The following is a 21770-nucleotide window of genomic DNA, read 5'->3' on the forward strand; positions in this document are numbered from 1 at the left end:
GAAATGTTCCCTGAATCAGTAATTTCTCCCTCAGACAAAACCTCCCTGGCCCCATCAGACTGGGTTAGGGGCCCTTCAGAAACATTATTATCAGCGTCGTCATGCTCTTCAGTATCTAAAACAGAGCAGTCGCGCTTACGCTGATAAGTGTTCATTTTGGCTAAAATGTTTTTGACAGAATTATCCATTACAGCCGTTAATTGTTGCATAGTAAGGAGTATTGGCGCGCTAGATGTACTAGGGGCCTCCTGAGTGGGCAAGACTCGTGTAGACGAAGGAGGGAATGATGCAGTACCATGCTTACTCCCCTCACTTGAGGAATCATCTTGGGCATCATTGTCATTGTCACATAAATCACATTTATTTAAATGAATAGGAATTCTGGCTTCCCCACATTCAGAACACAGTCTATCTGGTAGTTCAGACATGTTAAACAGGCATAAACTTGATAACAAAGTACAAAAAACGTTTTAAAATAAAACCGTTACTGTCACTTTAAATTTTAAACTGAACACACTTTATTACTGCAATTGCGAAAAAACATGAAGGAATTGTTCAAAATTCACCAAATTTTCACCACAGTGTCTTAAAGCCTTAAAAGTATTGCACACCAAATTTGGAAGCTTTAACCCTTAAAATAACGGAACCGGAGCCGTTTTGAACTTTAACCCCTTTACAGTCCCTGGTATCTGCTTTGCTGAGACCCAACCAAGCCCAAAGGGGAATACGATACCAAATGACGCCTTCAGAAAGTCTTTTCTAAGTATCAGAGCTCCTCTCACATGCGACTGCATGCCATGCCTCTCAAAAACAAGTGCGCAACACCGGCGCGAAAATGAGGCTCTGCCTATGCTTTGGGAAAGCCCTAAAGAATAAGGTGTCTAAAACAGTGCCTGCCGATATTATTATATCAAAATACCCAAATAAAATGATTCCTCAAGGCTAAATATGTGTTAATAATGAATCGATTTAGCCCAGAAAAAGTCTACAGTCTTAATAAGCCCTTATGAAGCCCTTATTTACGATCGTAATAAACATGGCTTACCGGATCCCATAGGGAAAATGACAGCTTCCAGCATTACATCGTCTTGTTAGAATGTGTCATACCTCAAGCAGCAAGAGACTGCTCACTGTTCCCCCAACTGAAGTTAATTGCTCTCAACAGTCCTGTGTGGAACAGCCATGGATTTTAGTGACGGTTGCTAAAATCATTTTCCTCATACAAACAGAAATCTTCATCTCTTTTCTGTTTCTGAGTAAATAGTACATACCAGCACCATTTCAAAATAACAAACTCTTGATTGAATAATAAAAACTACAGTTAAACACTAAAAAACTCTAAGCCATCTCCGTGGAGATGTTGCCTGTACAACGGCAAAGAGAATGACTGGGGTAGGCGGAGCCTAGGAGGGATCATGTGACCAGCTTTGCTGGGCTCTTTGCCATTTCCTGTTGGGGAAGAGAATATCCCACAAGTAAGGATGACGCCGTGGACCGGACACACCTATGTTGGAGAAATTACATGCTCTATCTGAATCATGATTGTTTATTTTGGCCTAGACTGTCCCTTTAAAGCTCTGATTTTGTGTTTTGAAGCCACAGCCTAATAAAATGGGTTGAGCTTGTAGGTATAATCAGATCTCATTACTGTATCACACTGTACATATACATGTGTCTGTATCTTATATCTGTAGGTATAACCAGATCTCATTACTGTATCACACTGTGTACATATACATGTGTCTTTATCTTATATCTGTAGGTATAATCAGATCTCATTACTGTATCACACTGTGTACATATACATGTGTCTTTATCTTATATCTGTAGGTATAATCAGATCTCATTACTGTATCACACTGTGTACATATACATGTGTCTGTATCTTATATCTGTAGGTATAATCAGATCTCATTACTGTATCATATTGTGTACATATACATGTGTCTGTATCTTATATCTGTAGGTATAATCAGATCTCATTACTGTATCACACTGTGTACATATACATGTGTCTGTATCTTATATCTGTAGGTATAATCAGATCTCATTCCTGTATCACACTGGGTACATATACATGTGTCTGTATCTTATATCTGTAGGTATAATCAGATCTCATTACTGTATCACATTGTGTACATATACATGTGCCTGTATCTTATATCTGTAGGTATAATCAGATCTCATTACTGTATCACATTGTGCACATATACATGTGTCTGTATCTTATATCTGTAGATATAATCAGATCTCATTACTATATCACATTGTGTACATATACATGTGTCTGTATCTTGTGTCTGTATCTTATATCTGTAGGTATAATCAGATCTCATTACTGTATCACACTGTGTACATATACATGTGTCTGTATTTTATATCTGTAGGTATAATCAGATCTCATTACTGTATCACACTGTGTACATATACATGTGTCTGTATCTTATATCTATAAGTATAATCAGATCTCATTACTTTATCACATTGTGTACATATACATGTGTCTGTATCTTATATCTGTAGGTATAATCAGATCTCATTACTGTATCACATTGTGTACATATACATGTGTCTGTATCTTATATCTGTAGGTATAATCAGATCTCATTACTGTATCACACTGTGTACATATACATGTGTCTTTATCTTATATCTGTAGGTATAATCAGATCTCATTACTTTATCACACTGTGTACATATACATGTCTTTATCTTATATCTGTAGGTATAATCAGATCTCATTACTGTATCACACTGTGTACATATACATGTGTCTGTATCTTATATCTGTAGGTATAATCAGATCTCATTACTGTATCACATTGTGTACATATACATCTGTCTGTATCTTATATCTGTAGGTATAATCCGATCTCATTACTGTATCACACTGTGTACATATACATGTGTCTGTATCTTATATCTGTAGGTATAATCAGATCTCATTACTGTATCACATTGTGCACATATACCTGCTTCTTTATCTTATATCTGTCCTTAAAATAATCACCAATACTTTGAGAGAACAATGGAAAATCAACATTTTATTACCTTATCTCTGCTTTATCACACTGGGAGTGTAATTTCTTCTGCTGGCTGTGTTTACAAAGCTTATCTATAGCTGGTACGCGCGGCCACAAACTTTCAGAATAGGTGGGGATACCACATGCTAAATTAGCAATTTCAAATGCCAATATAAGTGTAAAGGAGCTACTTGTAAACAATTTAATACACTCCAGCAGGTAAAGTGGATCATTGGGAACAAATTAAAGGGGAGAACATTTTTGAGTAAACTGTCCCTTTAACTAAGGGCACATATGTAAAGGGAATATTCCCAATAGGAATGGCCCTGAGAACACACTAACAGTTAACAGTCAAAAATTAAGTTTTTTAACAACATAACTTAAACGAAACTCTTGCCCATACCCACAATGCATTCAACAGGAAGGGGGCGTGGCCTATTAGCTTTTGGCACCCAAACACCAGTCACAGTTCTCATAAATTCTGTCAGCTTACTCACAATGTTAGTCTTGATAAAGGCCAGGAGTACATGGCCGAAACGCGTCGACTGATATGAGTAAGCAAAATACTGATATATCAACTGAATAGTTTGTATATATTATAGTATTGTTTGTTTTCTTTACAGGTTTTTCACAGTTTTATTTGCTTTTATCGCATCATATTGAGCGACTGCTTCATTGCACAGAAATCACATTGGACACTTTGGATTTACTTTGGAAAACTTACATTTTGTTACACCTGTTTTGAGGATTCTCACATTTTGCAATTTTTGCAAGGCCACCAACTTTTTCTTATTTTTTCACATCAAATGATCACATTTTTTTCACATTTTCACATTTTTTGCATTTTTTCAAGCACAGGACATTCTTTGGGATTTTTTTAGAATTGGATATTGATTAAGACACTTATTTTTGTCACAATTTTTTGTTTGGATAAAGACTAACTATATACAACTGTAAGAACATTCATCACCAAGGTGTACCTTCAAAATAGGACACTTGACCTATTAGGTCACCCTTTTCCAAGTGTATTAGTTTTATGTTTATTTTTATGTGTATTTTCATCGTTTTGTTATTGTAACATGGATCCATGATTTTTTATTACTGTGTATGTTTTATAAGAAGTTCACCGACATTTTAATCAACTGTGTGGATTAAACATTTTATACTTTAACAATCATTTTATATGCTATTTTAAACATCTCTGCACATTTACTATACAACCCACATCAAAGGTACTACTATTTAGATCCCACATTGTGGGCACTATTCTATCAGCCTATTAGGTGTTTCCTTCCCCATCCTCAGCCTACTTGGCGCTCACCTCCACTTCCTATCGTTTTATCTTTACATTGGGTACACTAGGGTACCCACTGAGGAGAGCTAGAGGTATCCCCTATCCCCTTCCCCCATCTGTTTTTTGCGCAGGATACACATCCCATCTTATATCCCAATCTCCCTCCCTGCATGGTACATAACTCAATTACAATCGATTATAAATAACTACATATGGGGAAGACTTCATCCTCGGATAAATAAAAATACTCTTTATAAACCTATTGATAACGGAGGCCTGAGCCTACCCAACATTAAAGATTACTACACCGCAGTTACCCTACAAAAAATTCTTGACTGGAATGGATACTCCGAAAACAAGGCCTGGGTCTCTCTAGATTCCCACATACTTAGAATTCCAGAAGTAGGAGCGGCGTGTTGGGCCCCTAGCGATTTGAGACCACCTCAGTGCACGGAATTAGAGATACATAAACACTTATTTCACATATGGAATTTGGTTGTTTCTGTGAAAAACAATATATCCCACATCCGCTCACCCCTCTTCCCGATCCCTCTTAACACAGAACTAATGTAGAACCTACAAATGGGATCACACTACCCCGTTAGCTAAGTTCCTTGAACATGGCCAATTGATAGATACAAATAAATTCAACACTCTTAATGAGGGTAGATGGGGAACTGGTTGAAACACACACAACTCTCACATTTTATATCCTCTAGTCTGCATAAATCCAACCTATTAAGAAATCTGACCCCTTTTGAAAAACTCTGTATGGACAACAAGCCAGTCCCACACCCATTATCGTTAGCACACAAATTTTTACAAACAGCAGACTCTGTCTCTCTACCACAATACATCATTATATGGCAGCAAGATTTACACCCAACTTTAGATAGAGATAGATGGACAAATTTTTTTCGTAACACACGGAAATCTTCCACTTCCTCGCAGATTTTAGAGTTAAACTATAAGTTGTTGATGCAGTGGTATATGACCCCCTCAATATTACACTCCATCTACCCAGGTGCCTCCTGACTATGCTGGAGGGGCTGTGGGGAACATGGTTCCTTGATTCATATTTGGTGGCTGTGCCCCAAGATCACCCCGCTATGGCGTTCCATCAAATTACATTTTAGCAAAATCCTCTCGCAGAACCAGGTCTTGTCGCCTGAATGGGCATTACTTAATGACCTCCCCAACATTGGATACAAATTACGCCTTTATCTCATACAAAAAGGTTTAAATGCAGCTAAATCTTTAATAGCTAGACATTGGAAAGCCCCCCTGATGCCACAATATACTCTATGGTTAGACAGAGTTACCAAACTTTTAGGTCTTGAAAAGCATGGCCATATGAAAAACAATTAATCTATTCATTTTTTAGATATTAGATTTTTATGAGAAGAATCATTACTAAGCCCTTAACAGAAGTAACACATCACCTAAGCAAATAAACTTCTACACCCCTTAATAACAGCTCTTAGGTTTGGTCTCTCTCCTCCTTACAATTCTACAATTAAATAGAACTATGGTAAGCATTGCAATAAGCATGCTTCCCTCCCCTCAGCTTATTTTTAACTTGGGGGCCATGCAGCACAAAAACATCTCATACACTCCGACCTCACATTAAACAGATTGTTTACAATGGGGTTTATGCAGTGCACTCAGATTGACATCACCCTTTGCATACCAAGCAAGTTACACACAAGCGCTGAGCCTTTTACTCCCTCTGTGCCTCCCACATCCTTCCCCTGTGCTGAGTCTGAAGTTCCTTCTCACACCCGGTGTCGGCTGTCACTGCACTCACTGACTTCTCTAGCCATGCTGCCGAGTGGCATTATTCTATTACAGTCTTCCCGCCCACCTAGTGATGCCACACCCTTGATGCAGTGCTTAAAAGGTAACTGCAACATTTAAAATGCAGGATTTTTTTTTTAAATCACAGTACCATGAACAGCACTTGCTTATTGGTGAGTCAATTTATCCACCAATCAGCAAGAACAACCCAGGTTATTCACCAAAAATGGGCCGGAATCTAAATTTACATTCTTGCTTTTCAAATAAAAATACCAAGAGAATGAAGAAAATTTGATAATAGGAGTAAATTAAAAAGTTGCTTAAAAACTAAATTTATGCTTACCTGATAAATTGATTTCTTCTATGGTAAGACGAGTCCACGTATTCATCCTTTACTTGTGGGATATTATCCTTCCCTACAGGAAGTGGCAAAGAGCACCACAGCAGAGCTGTCTATACAGCTCCTCCCTTAGCTCCACCCCCCAGTCATTCGACCGAAAGTACAGGAAGAAAAAGGAGAAACTACAAGGTGCAGAGGTGACTGAGTTTAAATAAAAAAAATACAATCAGTCTTAAAATGACAGGGCGGGCCGTGGACTCGTCTTACCATAGAAGAAATCAATTTATCAGGTAAGCATAAATTTAGTTTTCTTCTATATAGGTAAGACGAGTCCACGGATTCATCCTTTACTTGTGGGATACAATACCAAAGCTACAGGACATGGATGAATGAGAGGGACAAGACAGATGGTTAAACAGAAGGCACCACTGCTTGAAGAACTTTTCTCCCAAAAATAGCCTCCGAAGAAGCAAAGGTATCAAATTTGTAAAATTTGGAAAAGGTATGAAGCGAAAACAAAGTCGCAGCCTTACAAATCTGTTCAACAGAAGCATCATTTTTAAAAGCCCATGTGGAAGTCACCGCTCTAGTAGAGTGAGCTGTAATTCTTTCAGGAGGCTGCTGTCCAGCAGTCTCGTATGCCAACCGGATGATGCTTTTCAGCCAAAAGGCAAGAGAGGTAGCCGTAGCTTTTTGACCTCTACGTTTTCCAGAATAGACAACAAACAAAGAAGATGTTTGACGGAAATCTTTGGTCGCTTGCAAGTAAAACTTTAAAGCACAAACCACGTCCAAGTTGTGCAATAGACGCTCCTTCTTAGAGGAAGGATTAAGACACAGAGAAGGAACAACAATTTCCTGATTAATATTCTTATTATTAACAATCTTAGGAAGGAATCCAGGTTTGGTACGCAAAACCACCTTATCAGCATGGAAAGCAAGATAAGGCGAGTCGCATTGCAATGCAGATAGTTCAGAAACTCTTCAAGCCGAAGAGATAGCAACTAAAAACAGAACTTTCCAAGATAGAAGCTTAATATCTATGGAATGCATAGGTTCAAACGGAACCCCTTGAAGAACCTTCAGAACTAAATTCAAACTCCATGGCGGAGCAACAGGTTTAAACACAGGCTTGATTCTAACTAAAGCCTGACAGAACGACTGAACGTCTGGGACATCTGCCAGTCATTTGTGCAGTAGAATTGATAAAGCAGATATCTGTCCCTTTAAGGAACTAGCTGATAACCCCTTCTCCAATCCTTCTTGGAGAAAGGACAAAATCATAGGAATCCTGATCTTACTCCATGAGTAGCCTTTGGATTCGCACCAATTAAGATATTTACGCCATATCTTGTTATAAGTTTTCCTGGCGACAGGCTTTCGAGCCTGAATCAAGGTATCTATGACCGACTCAGAGAACCCCCGCTTGGAGAAGATCAAGCGTTCAATTTCCAAGCAGTCAGTCGCAGAGAAACAAGATTTGAATGCTGGAACGGACTCTGAATAAGAAGGTCCTGTCTCAGAGTCAGTGGTGGAAGAGATGACATGTCCACCATGTCTGCATACCAATTCCTGCGTGGCCCCGCAGGTGCTATCAAAATCACAGAAGCTCTCTCCTGTTTGATTCTGGCGATCAAACGAGGAAGGAGAGGAAAAGGTGGAAACACATAAGCCAGGATGAACAACCAGTGTACTACTAGAGCATCTATCAGTACTGCCTGAGGATCCCTTGACCTGTATCGAGGAAGTTTGGCATTCTGACGAGACGCCATCAGATCCAATTCTGGTGTGCCCCATTGCTGAATCAATTGTGCAGACACCTCCGGATGGAGTTCCCACTCCCCCGGATGAAAAGTCTGACGACTTAGAAAATCCGCTTCCCAGTTCTCCACTCCTGGGATATAGATTTCTGATAGATGGCAAGAGTGAGTTTCTGCCCATTGAATTATTTTGGTAACATCTATCATCGCTAGAGAACTCTTTGTTCCCCCTTGATGATTGATATATGCTACAGTCGTGATATTGTCCGACTGGAACCTTATGAATCTGGCCAACACCAGCTGAGGCCACGCCTGAAGCGCGTTGAATATCGCTCTCAGTTCTAGAATATTTATCGGGAGGAGAGCCTCCTCCTGAGTCCACAATCCCTGTGCTTTCAGGGAATTCCAGACTGCACCCCAGCCCAATAGGCTGGCGTCCGTCGTCACTATGACCCACGTTGGCCTGCGGAAACACATTCCCTTGGACAGATGTTCCTGTGACAACCACCAAAGAAGAGAGTCTCTGGTCTCTTGTTCCAGGTTTATCTGAGGAGATAAATCTGCATAATCCCCATTCCACTGTTTGAGCATGCAAAGTTGCAGTGGTCTGAGATGCAAGCGAGCAAACTGAACTATGTCCATTGCCGCTACCATTAAACCGATTACCTCCATACACTGAGCCACTGACGGCCGAGGAATGGAATGAAGAGCTCGGCAGATGGATAAAATCTTTGCTTTCCTGACCTCCGTCAGAAAATTTTTCATGTCCACCGAATCTATCAGAGTTCCCAGAAATGGAACTCTTGTGAGAAGGATAAGTGAACTCTTTTGTACGTTCACCTTCCACCCATGAGATCTTAGAAGCGTCAACACGATGTCCGTGTGAGACTTGGCTAATTGGCAAGTTGACACCTGGATTAAGATATCGTCCAGATAAGGCACCACAGCTATGCCCCGCGGCCTTAGAACCGCCAGAAGGGACCCTAGCACCTTTGTGAAAATTCGGGGAGCCGTGGCCAACCCGAAGGGAAGAGCCACAAACTGGTAATGCTTGTCCAGAAAGGCGAACCTGAGGAACTGGTGATGATCTTTGTGGATAGGAATGTGTAGATACGCATCCTTTAAGTCCACGGTGGTCATATATTGACCCTCCTGGATCATTGGCAAAATAGACCGAATGGTCTCCATCTTGAAGGATGGGACTCTGAGGAATTTGTTTAGGATCTTGAGATCCAATATTGGTCTGAAAGTTCCCTCTTTTTTGGGAACCACAAACAGATTGGAGTAGAACCCTTGGGGGAGAATCTTTGAAATCTAGAAGATACCCCTGGGTTACTATTTCAAAAAGCCCAGGATTTCTGAACGTCTCTTGCCCAAGCCTGAGCAAAGAGAGAAATTCTGCCCCCTACTAGTTCCGGTCCCGGATCGGGGGCTACCCCTTCATTCTGTCTTGGTAGCAGCAGCGGGCTTCTTGGCCTGTTTACCCTTGTTCCAAGTCTGGTTAGGTCTCCAGACTGACTTGGATTGAGCAAGATTCCCCTCTTTCTTCGCGGCAGAGGAAGAGGGACCACCTTTGAAGTTTCGAAAGGAACGGAAATTATTTTGTTTGGTCCTCCTCTTATTCAACTTATCCTGAGGAAGGGCATGGCCTTTCCCTCCAGTGATGTCTGAAATGATCTCTTTCAGTTCAGGCCTGAATAGGGTCTTACCCTTGAAAGGGATGACTAAAAGCTTAGCTTTTGATGACACATCAGCAGACCAGGACTTAAGCCATAACGCTCTGCGCGCTAAAATGGCAAAACCTCAATTCTTCGCAGCTAATGTAGCCAATTGAAAAGCGGCATCTGTAATGAAGGAATTAGCTAGCTTGAGAGCCCTAATTCTATCTAGAATATCCTCTAATGGAGTCTCAACCTGAAGAGCCTCTTCCAGAGCCTCGAACCAAAAGGACGCTGCACTAGTTACAGGAACAATGCACACTATAGGTTGGAGAAGAAAACCTTGATGAACAAATATTTTCTTAAGGAGACCCTCTAATTTTTTATCCATAGGATCTTTGAAAGCACAACTGTCCTCAATAGGTATAGTTGTACGCTTAGCCAGGGTAGAAATAGCTCCCTCCACCTTAGTGACCGTCTGCCACGAGTCCCGCACGGTGTCTGATATGGGAAACATTTTCTTAAAAGTAGGAGGGGGAGCGAAAGAAATACCTGGTCTATCCCACTCCTTAGTAACAATTTCCGAAATCCTCTTAGGGACTGGAAAAAACATCAGTGTAGGCAGGAACCTCTAGGAATTTGTCCATTTTACACAATTTCTCTGGAACTACAATAGGGTCACAATCATGCAGAGTCGCTAAAACCTCCCTGAGCAATAAGCGGAGGTGTTCTAGTTTAAATTTAAAAACCGTCATATCTGAATCTGTCTGAGGGAACATATTTCCTAAGTAAGAAATCTCTCCCTCAGCCAGCAAATCTCTCACTTCAGAACATTGTGAGGATACATCAGATATAGCTAATAAAGCGTCAGAAGGCTCAGCATTTGTTCTCACACCAGACCTACTGCGCTTCCCCTGCAACCCCAGCAGCTTAGATAAAACCTCGGTGAGGGTAGTATTCATAACTGCGGCCATATCTTGCAAGGTGAAAGAATTAGACGCACTAGAAGTACTTGGCGTCGCTTGTGCGGGCGTTAATGGTTGTGACACTTGGGGAGAATTAGATGGCATAACCTTCTGACTGAGAATCATCCTGCGGCATACTTTTAGTAGCTAAAATATGTTCTTTACAATTTATTGACCTTTCAGTGCATGAGGGACACATTCTAAGTGGAAGTTCCACAATGGCTTCTAAACATATTAAACATTGACTTTCCTCAATGTCAGACATGTTGAACAGGCTAGTAATGACTACAAACAAGCATGAAAACACTTTATTTAGTAAAAAAAAATAATCTTAAAAAATGGTACTGTGCCTTTAAGAGAAAAAAAGCATACACGTTCTGCAAAACAGCCTAAACATGCACCAAATTTTTCAAAATTTTGTATGTACACACAATATAGGTAGTTGAGATTGCACCTAAATTTTTTTTTTAACAATTAACTCCTTAATCTCCAAACCGGATCGAAAATAGGCCCAGATCCAGAAACAAAACCCTCAGCACCTTGCCAAAGCCCTGCTGTAGCCCTACCTGCCCTCAGGGATCAAAAGTGTGGGGTAAAAGCTTCGATTTGGCCCAAAACATACACCAGAGCCCTCAGAAGTTAGAGCTTGCTGCTTGCTGTACAAAACTAACTGCGCATCTGAGGCGCGAAAATAGGCCCGCTCATCATACTCAATGTTTCCTAGCCTTAAAGAACCGCACCAGAGTGGTTATAACTAGCCATGTGGGTTCTGAGACCCAAAAATTAAGCCATGTGTGCCCTAATAAAGTTGCCCAAAACGTTTATTGTCCACAAAAAACGTTAAAGCACTCCCATCCAAAAAACGTTTGCTCACAAACATTTGCCATTCAGTGTCAACCATTTGTAATTGGCCCCATATGCAAGCTAAGTAATGCCCTTCTTTTAGCTCTAGGATTACTGCTTACCCTTACCCTCCTGGGTATAATGTCAGCCTTTCTGAAATACACAGTTTCTCCAGAAAAATATGACTGAACAAACCTCACTGCTGCATAGCATGAAACCGTTCCTCACACTGAAGTTTCCTGTACTCCTCAGCCTCTGTGGGAACAGCAATGGATCTTAGTTACAAATGCTAAGATCATCATCCTCCAGGCAGCAGTCTTCATCCATCTGCTGCCTGAGAGTAAATAGTACACACCGGTACCATTTAAAATAACAAACTCTTGCTTGAAGAAATTAAAAACTAATATTTTATCACCTCTTTCACTTTACCCTTCCTAGTACTTAGAGTAGGCAAAGAGAATGACTGGGGGTGGAGCTAAGGGAGGAGCTATATAGACAGCTCTGCTGTGGTGCTCTTTGCCACTTCCTGTAGGGAAGGATAATATCCCACAAGTAAAAGGACGAATCCGTGGACTTGTCTTACCTATATAGAAGAAATTGCATGCTCTATCTGAATCACAAAAGAAAAAAAAATGGGTTCAGTGTCCCTTTAAAGGGACACTAATCCCAATTTTTTTTCTTTAATGATTTAGATAGAACATGCAATTTTAAAATTTACTCCTATTGTCAATTTTTCTTTGTTCTCTTGCTATCTTTATTTAAAAAGCAGTAATGTAGAGCTTAAGAGCCGGCCCATTTTCGGTTGAGAACCTGGGTTATGCTTGCTAATTGGTTTGCTAACTGTATCCACCAATAAGCAAGCGATATTCATGGTGCTGAACCTAAAATGGGCCGGCTACTAAGTTTTAAATTCCTACTTTTTAAATAAACATAGCAAGAGAACAAATAAAAATTGATAGTAAGAGTAAATTAGAAAGTTGCTTAAAACTGCATGCTCTATCTGAATCATTAAAGAAAAAATGTGGGTTTAGTGTCCCTTTAAGGTCAACGAGAGTGCGCAAACACATTTTTTAAACTGACAGTGCAAAGAAGGAAGAGCATGCTACGGACAATAACTGAAAAAACAAATATTGTATACGTCAATATCAAAATAAATAAAAGACTCACCCAGAGACTTATTTGCTCACCCAGAGACTCGTTCACTCACCCCCAGTGTCAAACCTACTCACCCAGCTTCTCAAATACTCAACCAGAGACTCATTTGCTAAACCAAGGGACTAACCTGCTCACCCAGAGAATCACCGGCTCACCCAGGGACTCACTGGCTCACCCAGAAACTCATTAGCTAAACCCAGAGACTCACAGCTCACCCTCACTGTCAAACCTACTCACCCAGCTTCTCACCTACTCAACCAGAGACTCATTTGATTAACCCAGAGAGACTCACCGGCTCATCCAGAGACTCACCTGCTCACCCAGAGACTCACCGGCTCACCCAGAGACTCTCACCTGCTCACCCAGAAACTCACCGGCTCACCTAGGGACTCACTGGCTCACCCAGAAACTCATTAGCTAAACCCAGAGACTCACAGCTCACCCAGAAACTCATTTGCTAAACCCAGAGACTCACCAGCTCACTCAGAGACTCACCAACTCACCTAGAGACTCACCAACTCGCCCAGAGACTCACCCAACACCTCATTTGCTAATCCCAGAGACTCACCAGCTCACTCAGAGACTCACCAACTCACCCAGAGACTCACCAACTCGCCCAGAGACTCACCTAACACCTCATTTGCTAATCCCAGAGACTCACCAGCTCACTCAGAGACTCACCAACTCACCCAGAGACTCACCCAACACCTCATTTGCTAATCCCAGAGACTCACCAGCTCACTCAGACTCACCAACTCACCCAGAGACTCACCAACTCGCCCAGAGACTCACCCAACACCTCATTTGCTAATCCCAGAGACTCACCAGCTCACTCAGAGACTCACCAACTCACCCAGAGACTCACCCAACACCTCATTTGCTAATCCCAGAGACTCACCAGCTCACTCAGAGACTCACCAACTCACCCAGAGACTCACCAACTCGCCCAGAGACTCACCCAACAACTCATTTGCTAATCCCAGAGACTCACCAGCTCACTCAGAGACTCACCAACTCACCCAGAGACTCACCCAACACCTCATTTGCTAATCCCAGAGACTCACCAGCTCACTCAGACTCACCAACTCACCCAGAGACTCACCAACTCGCCCAGAGACTCACCCAACACCTCATTTGCTAATCCCAGAGACTCACCAGCTCACTCAGACTCAACCAGCTCGCCCACAGACTCAACCAGCTCGCCCACAGACTCAACCAGCTCGCCCACAGACTCAACCAGCTCGCCCACAGACTCAACCAGCTCGCCCACAGACTCAACCAGCTCACCCACAGACTCAACCAGCTCACCCACAGACTCAACCAGCTCACTCACAGACTCAACCAGCTCACTCACAGACTCAACCAGCTCACTCACAGACTCAACCAGCTCACCCACAGACTCAACCAGCTCACCCACAGACTCAACCAGCTCATCCACAGACTCAACCAGCTCACCCACAGACTCACCAGCTCACCCACATACTCAACCTGCTCACCCACAGACTCAACACCTCATTTGCTAAACCTAGAGACTCACCAACTCACCCAGAGACTCACCAGCTCACCCAGAGATTCATCTAGTCACCCACAAACTCACCTGCTCAACCACACTCAGCTAACACCTCATTTGCTAAACACAGAGACTCACCTACTCACCTAGACACTCACCTGCTCACCCAGAGAACCACCTGCTCACCCAGAGAACCACCAACTCACCCAGAGAACCACCAACTCACCCAGAGACTCACCAACTCACCCAGAGACTCACCAACTCACCCAGAGACTCACCAGCTCACCCAGATTCACCAATCTAGTCACCCACAAACTCACTCAACACCTCATTTACTAAACCCAGAGACTCCCCAGCTCACCCAGAGACTCACCTGCTCACCCAGAGACTCACCTGCTCACCCAGAGACTCACCTGCTCACCCATAAACTCACCTGCTCACCCACAAACTCACCCAACACCTCATTTGCTAAACACAGAGACTCCCCAGCTCACCCAGAGACTTACCTGCTCACCCAGAGACTCACCTGTTCACCCATAAACTCACCTGCTCACCCATAAACTCACCTGCTCACCAACAAACTCACCTCATTTGCTAAACACAGAGACTCACCGGCTTACCCAGAGACTCACCGGCTCACCCAGAGACTCACCGGCTCACCCAGAGACTCACCGGCTCACCCAGAGACTCACCCAGAGACTCACCGGCTCACCCAGAGACTCACCGGCTCACCCAGAGACTCACCGGCTCACCCAGAGACTCACCGGCTCACCCAGAGACTCACCGGCTCACCCAGAGGCTCAACTACCTATCCAAAAATTCACCTGGTTACCCAGAGACTCACCAGCTCACCCAGAGACTCGTCCAACACATTTGCTAAAACCAGAGACATACCTGCTCACCCAGAGACTAACCTACCTATCCAGAGACTCACACAATCATCCAACAACTCATTCACTTAACCCAGAGACTCACCTGTGCACGGCAGCTTGCAGATCCCTTCAGGGGTGACCCTGTAGCAGCCTCGCAGATCCAGCACTTGGAGTTTGGAGGAGTCTCTAAGCAATTTCTGGCACACTGTGTCACTCACAAATGAGTAAGAAGACGTAGCCAAGCACAGTTCGTGAAGCTCCACAAATCCAGGGGCCTCAGGGGAGCAACGACTTCCAGATTTTGGAGACCACACCAGGTTCAGCAAACGTAACACCTGAGGTGAGGAGGGTGGCAAAATATTATGGCAAACAGCATGATTAGGCAGCAAAAACAGAATTTATGTTTACCTGATAAATTACTTTCTCCAACGGTGTGTCCGGTCCACGGCGTCATCCTTACTTGTGGGATATTCTCTTCCCCAACAGGAAATGGCAAAGAGCCCAGCAAAGCTGGTCACATGATCCCTCCTAGGCTCCGCCTACCCCAGTCATTCGACCGACGTTAAGGAGGAATATTTGCATAGGAGAAACCATATGGTACCGTGGTGACTGTAGTTAAAGAAAATAAATTATCAGACCTGATTAAAAAAACCAGGGCGGGCCGTGGACCGGACACACCGTTGGAGAAAGTAATTTATCAGGTAAACATAAATTCTGTTTTCTCCAACATAGGTGTGTCCGGTCCACGGCGTCATCCTTACTTGTGGGAACCAATACCAAAGCTTTAGGACACGGATGAAGGGAGGGAGCAAATCAGGTCACCTAAATGGAAGGCACCACGGCTTGCAAAACCTTTCTCCCAAAAATAGCCTCAGAAGAAGCAAAAGTATCAAACTTGTAAAATTTGGTAAAAGTGTGCAGTGAAGACCAAGTCGCTGCCCTACATATCTGATCAACAGAAGCCTCGTTCTTGAAGGCCCATGTGGAAGCCACAGCCCTAGTGGAATGAGCTGTGATTCTTTCGGGAGGCTGCCGTCCGGCAGTCTCGTAAGCCAATCTGATGATGCTTTTAATCCAAAAAGAGAGAGAGGTAGAAGTTGCTTTTTGACCTCTCCTTTTACCAGAATAAACAACAAACAAGGAAGATGTTTGTCTAAAATCCTTTGTAGCATCTAAATAGAATTTTAGAGCGCGAACAACATCCAAATTGTGCAACAAACGTTCCTTCTTTGAAACTGGTTTCGGACACAGAGAAGGTACGATAATCTCCTGGTTAATGTTTTTGTTAGAAACAACTTTTGGAAGAAAACCAGGTTTAGTACGTAAAACCACCTTATCTGCATGGAACACCAGATAAGGAGGAGAACACTGCAGAGCAGATAATTCTGAAACTCTTCTAGCAGAAGAAATTGCAACTAAAAACAAAACTTTCCAAGATAATAACTTAATATCAACAGAATGCAAGGGTTCAAACGGAACCCCCTGAAGAACTGAAAGAACTAAATTGAGACTCCAAGGAGGAGTCAAAGGTTTGTAAACAGGCTTAATTCTAACCAGAGCCTGAACAAAGGCTTGAACATCTGGCACAGCAGCCAGTTTTTTGTGAAGTAACACCGACAAGGCAGAAATCTGTCCCTTCAGGGAACTTGCAGATAATCCTTTTTCCAATCCTTCTTGAAGGAAGGATAGAATCCTAGGAATCTTAACCTTGTCCCAAGAGAATCCTTTAGATTCACACCAACAGATATATTTTTTCCAAATTTTGTGGTAAATCTTTCTAGTTACAGGCTTTCTGGCCTGAACAAGAGTATCAATAACAGAATCTGAGAACCCTCGCTTCGATAAAATCAAGCGTTCAATCTCCAAGCAGTCAGCTGGAGTGAAACCAGATTCGGATGTTCGAACGGACCCTGAACAAGAAGGTCTCGTCTCAAAGGTAGCTTCCAAGGTGGAGCCGATGACATATTCACCAGATCTGCATACCAAGTCCTGCGTGGCCACGCAGGAGCTATCAAGATCACCGACGCCCTCTCCTGATTGATCCTGGCTACCAGCCTGGGGATGAGAGGAAACGGCGGGAACACATAAGCTAGTTTGAAGGTCCAAGGTGCTACTAGTGCATCCACTAGAGCCGCCTTGGGATCCCTGGATCTGGACCCGTAGCAAGGAACTTTGAAGTTCTGACGAGAGGCCATCAGATCCATGTCTGGAATGCCCCACAGCTGAGTGACTTGGGCAAAGATTTCCGGATGGAGTTCCCACTCCCCCGGATGCAATGTCTGACGACTCAGAAAATCCGCTTCCCAATTTTCCACTCCTGGGATGTGGATAGCAGACAGGTGGCAGGAGTGAGACTCCGCCCATAGAATGATTTTGGTCACTTCTTCCATCGCTAGGGAACTCCTTGTTCCCCCCTGATGGTTGATGTATGCAACAGTTGTCATGTTGTCTGATTGAAACCGTATGAACTTGGCCCTCGCTAGCTGAGGCCAAGCCTTGAGAGCATTGAATATCGCTCTCAGTTCCAGAATATTTATCGGTAGAAGAGATTCTTCCCGAGACCAAAGACCCTGAGCTTTCAGGGATCCCCAGACCGCGCCCCAGCCCATCAGACTGGCGTCGGTCGTGACAATGACCCACTCTGGTCTGCGGAATGTCATCCCTTGTGACAGGTTGTCCAGGGACAGCCACCAACGGAGTGAGTCTCTGGTCCTCTGATTTACTTGTATCTTCGGAGACAAGTCTGTATAGTCCCCATTCCACTGACTGAGCATGCACAGTTGTAATGGTCTTAGATGAATGCGCGCAAAAGGAACTATGTCCATTGCCGCTACCATCAACCCGATCACTTCCATGCACTGAGCTATGGAAGGAAGAGGAACGGAATGAAGTATCCGACAAGAGTCTAGAAGCTTTGTTTTTCTGGCCTCTGTCAGAAAAATCCTCATTTCTAAGGAGTCTATTATTGTTCCCAAGAAGGGAACCCTTGTTAACGGGGATAGAGAACTCTTTTCCACGTTCACTTTCCATCCGTGAGATCTGAGAAAGGCCAGGACAATGTCCGTGTGAGCCTTTGCTTGAGGAAGGGACGACGCTTGAATCAGAATGTCGTCCAAGTAAGGTACTACAGCAATGCCCCTTGGTCTTAGCACAGCTAGAAGGGACCCTAGTACCTTTGTGAAAATCCTTGGAGCAGTGGCTAATCCGAAAGGAAGCGCCACGAACTGGTAATGTTTGTCCAGGAATGCGAACCTTAGGAACCGATGATGTTCCTTGTGGATAGGAATATGTAGATACGCATCCTTTAAATCCACCGTGGTCATGAATTGACCTTCCTGGATGGAAGGAAGAATAGTTCGAATGGTTTCCATCTTGAACGATGGAACCTTGAGAAACTTGTTTAAGATCTTGAGATCTAAGATTGGTCTGAACGTTCCCTCTTTTTTGGGAACTATGAACAGATTGGAGTAGAACCCCATCCCTTGTTCTCTTAATGGAACAGGATGAATCACTCCCATTTTTAACAGGTCTTCTACACAATGTAAGAATGCCTGTCTTTTTATGTGGTCTGAAGACAACTGAGACCTGTGGAACCTCCCCCTTGGGGGAAGTCCCTTGAATTCCAGAAGATAACCTTGGGAGACTATTTCTAGCGCCCAAGGATCCAGAACATCTCTTGCCCAAGCCTGAGCGAAGAGAGAGAGTCTGCCCCCCACCAGATCCGGTCCCGGATCGGGGGCCAACATTTCATGCTGTCTTGGTAGCAGTGGCAGGTTTCTTGGCCTGCTTTCCCTTGTTCCAGCCTTGCATTGGTCTCCAAGCTGGCTTGGCTTGAGAAGTATTACCCTCTTGCTTAGAGGACGTAGCACCTTGGGCTGGTCCGTTTCTACGAAAGGGACGAAAATTAGGTTTATTTTTTGCCTTGAAAGGCCGATCCTGAGGAAGGGCGTGGCCCTTACCCCCAGTGATATCAGAGATAATCTCTTTCAAGTCAGGGCCAAACAGCGTTTTCCCCTTGAAAGGAATGTTAAGTAGCTTGTTCTTGGAAGACGCATCAGCCGACCAAGATTTCAACCAAAGCGCTCTGCGCGCCACAATAGCAAACCCAGAATTCTTAGCCGCTAACCTAGCCAATTGCAAAGTGGCGTCTAGGGTGAAAGAATTAGCCAATTTGAGAGCATTGATTCTGTCCATAATCTCCTCCAAAGGAGGAGAATCACTATCGACCGCTCTTATCAGATCATCGAACCAGAAACATGCGGCTGTAGCGACAGGGACAATGCATGAAATTGGTTGTAGAAGGTAACCTTGCTGAACAAACATTTTTTTAAGCAAACCTTCTAATTTTTTATCCATAGGATCTTTGAAAGCACAACTATCCTCTATGGGTATAGTGGTGCGTTTGTTTAAAGTGGAAACCGCTCCCTCGACCTTGGGGACTGTCTGCCATAAGTCCTTTCTGGGGTCGACCATAGGAAACAATTTTTTAAATATGGGGGGAGGGACGAAAGGAATACCGGGCCTTTCCCATTCTTTATTAACAATGTCCGCCACCCGCTTGGGTATAGGAAAAGCTTCTGGGAGCCCCGGCACCTCTAGGAACTTGTCCATTTTACAAAGTTTCTCTGGGATGACCAACTTGTCACAATCATCCAGAGTGGATAATACCTCCTTAAGCAGAATGCGGAGATGTTCCAACTTAAATTTAAATGCAATCACATCAGGTTCAGCCTGTTGAGAAATGTTCCCTGAATCAGTAATTTCTCCCTCAGACAAAACCTCCCTGGCCCCATCAGACTGGGTTAGGGGCCCTTCAGAAATATTATTATCAGCGTCGTCATGCTCTTCAGTATCTAAAACAGAGCAGCCGCGCTTACGCTGATAAGTGTTCATTTTGGCTAAAATGTTTTTGACAGAATTATCCATTACAGCCGTTAATTGTTGCATAGTAAGGAGTATTGGCCCGCTAGATGTACTAGGGGCCTCCTGAGTGGGCAAGACTCGTGTAGACGAAGGAGGGAATGATGCAGTACCATGCTTACTCCCCTCACTTGAGGAATCATCTTGGGCATCATTGTCATTATCACATAAATCACATTTATTTAAATGAATAGGAATCCTGGCTTCCCCACATTCAGAACACAGTCTATCTGGTAGTTCAGACATGTTAAACAGGCATAAACTTGATAACAAAGTACAAAAAACGTTTTAAAATAAAACCGTTACTGTCACTTTAAATTTTAAACTGAACACACTTTATTACTGCAATTGCGAAAAACATGAAGGAATTGTTCAAAATTCACCAAATTTTCACCACAGTGTCTTAAAGCCTTAAAAGTATTGCACACCAAATTTGGAAGCTTTAACCCTTAAAATAACGGAACCGGAGCCGTTTTGAACTTTAACCCCTTTACAGTCCCTGGTATCTGCTTTGCTGAGACCCAACCAAGCCCAAAGGGGAATACGATACCAAATGACGCCTTCAGAAAGTCTTTTCTAAGTATCAGAGCTCCTCTCACATGCGACTGCATGCCATGCCTCTCAAAAACAAGTGCGCAACACCGGCGCGAAAATGAGGCTCTGCTTATGCTTTGGGAAAGCCCCTAAAGAATAAGGTGTCTAAACCAGTGCCTGCCGATATTATTATATCAAAATACCCAGATAAAATGATTCCTCAAGGCTAAATATGTGTTAATAATGAATCGATTTAGCCCAAAAAAAGTCTACAGTTTTAATAAGCCCTTGTGAAGCCCTTATTTACGATCGTAATAAACATGGCTTACCGGATCCCATAGGGAAAATGACAGCTTCCAGCATTACATCGTCTTGTTAGAATGTGTCATACCTCAAGCAGCAAGAGACTGCACACTGTTCCCCCAACTGAAGTTAATTGCTCTCAACAGTCCTGTGTGGAACAGCCATGGATTTTAGTGACGGTTGCTAAAATCATTTTCCTCATACAAACAGAAATCTTCATCTCTTTTCTGTTTCTGAGTAAATAGTACATACCAGCACTATTTCAAAATAACAAACTCTTGATTGAATAATAAAAACTACAGTTAAACACTAAAAAACTCTAAGCCATCTCCGTGGAGATGTTGCCTGTACAACGGCAAAGAGAATGACTGGGGTAGGCGGAGCCTAGGAGGGATCATGTGACCAGCTTTGCTGGGCTCTTTGCCATTTCCTGTTGGGGAAGAGAATATCCCACAAGTAAGGATGACGCCGTGGACCGGACACACCTATGTTGGAGAAAACTATATTTATTCTTGCTTGATAAATTCATTTATTGCATGGTGGTAAGAGTTCACAAGTCATTACTCCTGGTTTTCTTGGCCACTAGGAGGAAAAGATTTCCAAAACTTAGAGTACCTAATCCCCCCCACCTCTCTGGTATGTTAATGTGACGTATAGCCAAGAAAGTAGAAGTAGGAAAGGGAAAAACCAGGAACAATTAGGTGGAAACTAGAATTGCTTGGGAGCAGGGTTGAAAAAAAATCCCTGAGAGACCGTAATCAATCAACGAGCTGCTGCTTTGCGGTGCTACTCAGTA

General features: G+C 43.1%; 1 protein-coding gene across 2 annotated transcripts in view; it reads right to left on the reverse strand.

The window, feature by feature from the left end:
- The window catches only part of FBXL6 (F-box and leucine rich repeat protein 6), a 441814-nt gene that overhangs the window by 96877 nt on the left and 323167 nt on the right, over window positions 1–21770 (reverse strand). For both annotated transcript variants that reach the window (XM_053715504.1, XM_053715503.1), the window contains one exon: window positions 15321–15552. In XM_053715504.1, coding sequence (XP_053571479.1) covers window positions 15321–15552 — 232 coding nt within the window. The remainder of the gene's footprint in view (window positions 1–15320; window positions 15553–21770) is intronic.

This window comes from Bombina bombina, chromosome 5 (assembly GCF_027579735.1).
Source record: "Bombina bombina isolate aBomBom1 chromosome 5, aBomBom1.pri, whole genome shotgun sequence".
NCBI lineage: Eukaryota > Metazoa > Chordata > Amphibia > Anura > Bombinatoridae > Bombina > Bombina bombina.